This window comes from Cnephaeus nilssonii (assembly GCF_951640355.1).
Source record: "Cnephaeus nilssonii genome assembly, chromosome: 19".
NCBI lineage: Eukaryota > Metazoa > Chordata > Mammalia > Chiroptera > Vespertilionidae > Cnephaeus > Cnephaeus nilssonii.
The window spans coordinates 3264525-3270890 of record NC_137090.1 but is presented as its reverse complement, the minus strand read 5'-3'; the positions used below and the strand labels follow the sequence as shown (position 1 = coordinate 3270890).

General features: G+C 45.3%; 1 protein-coding gene across 1 annotated transcript; it reads right to left on the bottom strand.

The window, feature by feature from the left end:
* Positions 1-873: 873 nt before the first annotated feature.
* H3-3B (H3.3 histone B) lies at positions 874-2692 on the bottom strand. Its single transcript, XM_079798022.1, has 4 exons — positions 2537-2692; positions 1945-2082; positions 1674-1827; positions 874-1583 (listed from the first exon to the last, which is right to left on the bottom strand). The coding sequence occupies exons 2-4, from the start codon at positions 2070-2072 to the stop codon at positions 1455-1457; spliced, it is 411 nt and encodes a 136-aa protein (XP_079654148.1). The 5' UTR covers positions 2073-2082; positions 2537-2692; the 3' UTR covers positions 874-1454.
* Positions 2693-6366: the final 3674 nt, after the last annotated feature.

Sequence of the window (6366 nt, the reverse complement as noted above, 5' to 3'; positions counted from 1 at the left end):
TCCCAAATTTGAGCCCTAGCATTTTAAAGAAATTTACTTCCCTTGGCCTACCTCGCACCTGCAATGCATGTTTTTTTTAAATTTCTTGACAATATGGAGGGAAGCATTGACACTGTAAATATAGCAACCCTGGCATTTGTAGAGCAGAGGGCCTTTGAGTTATTTTTGTAACTAAAAGGTTCCTCTAAGCAAAATCTAAGTAAGCTAAGCTCAAACTTTAGGATACAAAGAACCTAGATAGTGGATTTTTTTTGTACATTCAATTTAGGTTTTTGACACTTAGTTGGATAAACAAGTTTATTTGTAAATTTAGTCAACATACATAATTGACCTAAAAACTTCAATAGAAGGATAAATTTTAAAAACCACTTGGAAGACCAGCTCTATAAAGTGATTTCCCCAGGACCATATACCAGATGTAAGCTAACTGGCCGCCATCTTAACTGGCCGAGATTCCACAAGCTGGAGCTAAGTGCCCCTCCCTCCCCACAGCAAGTTCACGCTAAGGGTTATAATACAAACTCCACAAGGAAAAGAACTCGGGTCTTGTTTCCTCTTGGTAGAGGAAGAACTCAACCTAGTTATGAAACCAACCACAACACAAAGAAAAGCTGCACTAACCATGACTAGTCAGAATATTAGTAACAGGTGATGCTGGTGTGATAACTTGTATTGTATTCCAGAGCCCTTATAAATAAAATCCCCCGATAGTGTTTGCATTATCAGCTAGAGGGTTAGTTCACATGTGGTAGAATGAGGACTTATGCAAGGTGTTATTTGCAAAGCATTTTACTACTATGAAACAAGTGCAGTCTAGTTAGAACACCAACTGGACCCTAAATTACACACACCTTAATGACAAGACTCCCCACATGTGAATGTAAAACATTTAATTTAAAAATGTTGACACTACAATATATAAAATAGCTATTATAAATGCACATAGTGTATTCTATAGCTGCCAGGTTTACTTTTTTTTTTTTTTTTTTTAGGAAACTGTAAGTTATTACACTGTGGTTAAGACTTGTATCTTCACCCTTGAAAAAGCCCACATTCTATCACAGTGATGCATGGTCAGACTTAACAGCCCCAATTGTTAAACACTTGGATCAAGTCATAACCAGTTTTATTGCAAAAGGACCCTGTACACATTTATCAATTCTAGTACCTTAATAACTACCCAACAAGTCATTAACATACAGAAACATGCATCATGAGAAGCAAGAAATATCACCCATCCCTTCTGCATATTAGCAACTTGTCACTCCTGAGCAACAGTGCTCACACCACTGAGGTCTGTGAACAGTCACTTTGCGCATTCATCCTGAGTGAAAGATGGAATGACTTAAGTACAAATGCAACATATTATAAACAATTTCTTACAAAAAAAGTCACAAATTAAACCAAAGTATTTTACAGAATTTACTACAAAACACCGTAAAAACTGCCTTCCCTTAAGCTCTCTCTCCCCGTATCCGGCGAGCCAACTGGATGTCTTTGGGCATGATGGTGACTCTCTTAGCGTGGATGGCACACAGATTAGTATCTTCAAATAACCCCACCAGGTACGCTTCGCTAGCCTCCTGCAGAGGACAAGAGCCACACGATTAGACTCTTCGGGAACACGAGAAACCAGCCTCAAGCCCCCGCCCCCGCCGCGGCCCTCGCCTCACCTGCAGCGCCCCGATGGCTGCACTCTGAAACCTCAGGTCCGTTTTGAAATCCTGGGCGATCTCCCTCACCAACCTCTGGAAAGGCAGCTTCCGGATCAGAAGCTCGGTCGACTTCTGGTAACGACGGATTTCTCGAAGCGCAACGGTCCCGGGCCTGGGCAAGGAGGATGGAAACGGAAACCAGTGAACTGACAGCGCCGGCACCCCACCGGGAACCCTTCCCGCACCGCCCGGCGCCGCGGGGTCATTGTTTTCCCTCTGCCGTGCCTACCTGTAGCGATGGGGCTTCTTCACCCCGCCGGTAGAGGGGGCGCTTTTCCTGGCAGCTTTAGTGGCCAGCTGTTTGCGGGGCGCTTTCCCACCCGTGGATTTGCGAGCAGTCTGCTTGGTTCGGGCCATTTTCTTTCACCTAAAGAAGACATCCCGTGACTCCCGCGCCACGGCGCTCGCCAGGGGGTGGGGGTTAGGGGGGCGGGACAGGCTCTGCGCGGCGCCCCTGCCCTCCCGCCTCTTCGCACCCCTCCTCGCGGCGGCAGATGGCCGAGGCCTCCGCCGCCGCCTCACCCCTAATGACTCAGGCCGCCAGTAGCAGCAGCCTCCCCCGGGAGGGGGAGCGCGGGGAGGAGTCATTTCCCCTCCTCGACGGGCGGAGGCGGCGCTGCCCGGAAGCCGACGCCGAGATCTCTGAACAGCCAGCGTCAGAGACGGGAAGAAACGCGATTCCCGGAACGAAGTCCCGGGGGAAAACCTCTCAACCCGACGCCAGCCGCCCGGGCAGCCCGCACTCGGCCCCCAACGGCCGCGACCCGCGGCCCTAACGGCTGCCGCGGCCCCAAGTCCCGGGAAAACCCACGAACACTTACTCAACGCCGAAGTTTTAGGCCGCTTCTTAGTCCGTGACGCCGCTCCTGCTGCCCAAGGGAGAGCCGCAGTCCAGGAGCTAAGTGCACGGACCTCCCCAACGAATAACCAAACCGCTTTGCTCCAAACCCCCCCGATGCTTCCGCTTTTATACCCACGCTTCACGCTGCGTCTCTGCGTCATAGGGCCTTCATTTGCATACACCAACGACTTTTTCTATTGGCCGAAGCTTTCGCCGACGCGTTGACATCCCTCGACACAAAGGCCGTGCTAGGGCCCTGTACTCTGATTGGCGGATATCTAGGCCGCTGATTGGCTGTTAAAGTGGCCTAACGATTGGATGAAAGCAAAGAGAAATGGACGAATCATAGTTTAGCACTAAGCGGCTGTTCTCATTGGATGAAATGGAGCTATGTTTGGATCCTTCCCTTGGTTCCAAAGCTCTACAATAGAAAGTCAATGCAAATAAATTGTATTGGTCCCCATCAGGAGAAAGAGTCTGGATGGGCAAAAGCTTAACTTTATTTGCCTCAAGTAATGCCATCAATGCAGGAAGAGGTTACGTTAATACAGTTTTTGTAAATATTTTCCAGTGTAAAATAAAACATCTTCCCTGCGGTTATTTACATTTCATTAACATTTTGGTAGTTTTGGGTTTTTTGTTCCCAAGTTTATTCAAGAACTCAAACAAAATATTCTAGGTAAATGTTTTAATTCATTTTAACATTTTGATAGTTAAGTAGTAGTGTAAATAAGAATTAGAATTCAGTAAATCATGTTATATTACCAAGTATTTTATTTATCTTTCATATACATTTTAACCAAAAAGCAGTTCTTTTGTTTGGTAGGATGGGGAGGGTTAATAGCCACAAAGAAACAAATGTCAATCAATGGTTTTATGAGTACCACTTTGTATGTTCTGTCACAAAATGCTTTGTGATTTCAATATGTAACCTCTAAGCGACATAGTTTTGGATTATGTAATTCAACTAAGTGAAGTTACTACATATAGCCAAAATGGGAATAATCCTTTGACAGCATTTGCATGTCTATAAAGAGTGAAGAAAAAAGAACTACATTTAATATATGCCTCTGTGTTTAATGGTATATCCTGGAATTACTTCTGAAGAAACATGACAAATGTATAAAAATGTTAATTCCTATCTTTTTTTAATAGATTTTTTAAATATGTATTTTATTGATTTTTTACAGAGAGGAAGGGAGAGGGATAGAGAGCTAGAAACATCGATGAGAGAGAAACATCGACTAGCTGCCTCCTGCACAACCCCTACTGGGGATGTGCCCGCAACCAAGGTACATGCCCTTGACCGGAATCGAACCTGGGACCTTTCAGTCCACAGACCGACGCTCTATCCACGGAGCCAAACCGGTTAGGGCATGTGTTCCAATGTTTTTATAGGAGACCCAGACCCCTGTCTGTCCCATTACTCCAAGAGCAGAGACAGTAATTTTTTTTTCAATTTTGCTAATTATTAGAGAGGAACTAAAACTGCTCCAGGAGAAACCAGTAATGGATTTACATTCAACTAGTGGAAATAGTTTGCTCCTCTTATTTGGCAGTCATACAAATTAGATTGTCTTTTTCCTAAATTGGTGCAGGGGAGGAAAAGCTACCAAAAAAAACATGAAGAATTGCAAGTGTTTATACAATCAAACAATGCAAAATGTTATGTAGGCAACTGTTCTAGTTCCTGTTCTAGCATAGACTTGCTGAGTAACTCTGTGCAAGTTACTTAACCTCTCTGAGTTTTGGGTTCCTGTTTTGTAAATTAAGTAGTTTGGATATCTCCCGATTCCACTACTACACACTTATCCTGAAGCTCCTGATGTACACTTATTTAAAACCTAGCACTGTGGCCCTAGTTGGTTTGGCTCAGTGGATAGAGCATCGGCCTGTGGACTGAAGGGTCCCGGGTTCTATCCCAGTCAAGGGCACATGCCCGGGTGTGGGCTCGGTCCCCAGTGGTTCTCTCCCATCATTGATGTTTCTGTCTCTCCCTTCCTCTCTGAAATCAATAAAAATATATTAAAAATCTAGCACTATGTACTATATACTTTTAATATTTTTTATTGGTTGATTTTAGAGAGAGAGGAAGGGAGAGAAACATCAATTTGATGTTCCACTTATTTATGCATTAATATCGGGACGGTGCTCTAACCAAGTGAGCTACTCGGCCAGGGATGAACTACATTTCTTCATTCAAATCACACGAAGTGTTTTGGGGATAACATAGGCCAATTATTGGGATTTAATAATAGGATTAAAGCAATACACTACAACTCTTGTCTTTTCGCAATTTTTCATCTTCCCACGCCCCTAGTGGTTCACCATTTGGCCTATTTCAGAAATACCGGTTTTGCCCTGGCAGGTTAGCGCACTTGGTTAGAGCATCCTCTCCATATGCAAAGGCTGTAGTTTCGTTCCCTGGTCAGGGCACATAGTTTCACATAAATAAGTGCAAAAACAAATTGGTGTTTCTCTCTCTTTCTCCCTTCCTCTCCAACAGTCCATTTTAAAAAAGAAATATCACTTTCTTAACATCGTAGGCTGACAATTTGGCTTCTGATAGGAGGTTACAGGGAACTAGATAAAAAATGAATATGTGTCATTCTTTTTAAAATATATATTTTTATTGATTTCAGAGAGAAGGAGAGATAGAAGCATCAGTGATGAGAATCACTGCCTCCTGCAGTGCCCCCCTCTCTGTCCCCCATCCCCCCAGAGATGGAGCCTGCAACCCAGGCATGTGCCTTGACCGGGAATCAAACCCCTGACTTCAACCACGGAGCAACAATGGGCAAGTATGTGTCATTTTTTAACAATATTCCATTCACCCTACACTCCCTCACTCCTAAGGTTATTCCTAATGTGGTCTTTAACGAGATGATCATTAGTTAACAAAAGAGTTAAAATATCTATGAAGAACTTTGTAAAGCTCACAGAGTCAAATGCCTAGGTCTGGGGGAACTGGCTTCTTTTACAAAATGAAAAACTTAGCCCCACTGGCAGGAAGCAGGGAGGGGAGACACATTTTTCCAAGTATAACATTTGATTCCAGAGCAGCAAACTGGAGTGGATTATATAAATCGCACCTCCTCCTACTCGAGCCCAGGCCCTTCCTGTGGACACTAATGCTTCTCAACACTCCTGCAACTTGCCAGTGTACCTGAGACTATTCTAGACGGAGATTAAATTCGTCCTTGGCCCCTAATGTACTGGAAACAAGTTGGTCAGGCCAGGTGTCGAGTTGAAGACAGAACCAAATCGTGGAGTTTCAGGGTTGCTAAAGGTTTATGGAGCGCCCCAGCAAAGACACGGGAATAGAGTTTTGTGCCGGGAAGCTCCTCTTTAGCAAAGCTTTCGCAAGCTGACGTCCAGCAGGCAGACTTTCCTACGTGCCTCGTCCCCAGTTCTGCTGCAGGAACGAGGATGTCGGCGCAGCCCAGGCGCCTGCAGCACAAACGGAGGACACAAGATTCTTAAGCTCTGCTAGGGGCCGGCCTCTGAACCGAGCCCAAGGTATACCAAGTCTGGAGGCGAGGTAATTATTACACCGTTGGCAGTACAATTACACTTGAAACTGTTTCACAGAAGGCATCAGGGCCTCCCTAGCTCTGGGCCCCATCTACTGCAGGGGCTCCAGTTTCAAGGAAAAGTACCCCTACGAAACTGGAACCGCGTTCAGGAGAAACACGGCCGGACTGCAATTCCCAAAAGCAGTCGCGGGCCCTCAGCATCCGGGACACCGTCTGCAAGGATCCCTGGGTATTGTGGTCCGTTCCTTTGGCAGCAACCCTCTGCCGACGGTAA

Coding starts and splice junctions, on each gene's coding strand:
- H3-3B (XM_079798022.1), bottom strand. CDS start 2,072: ATGGCCCGAACCAAGCAGACTGCTCGCAAATCCACGGGTGGGAAAGCG. Junction 1,828..1,944: donor AAGAAGCCCCATCGCTACAG/GTAGGCACGGCA, acceptor CTCCTTGCCCAG/GCCCGGGACCGTTGCGCTTC. Junction 1,584..1,673: donor CAGCCATCGGGGCGCTGCAG/GTGAGGCGAGGG, acceptor TGTCCTCTGCAG/GAGGCTAGCGAAGCGTACCT.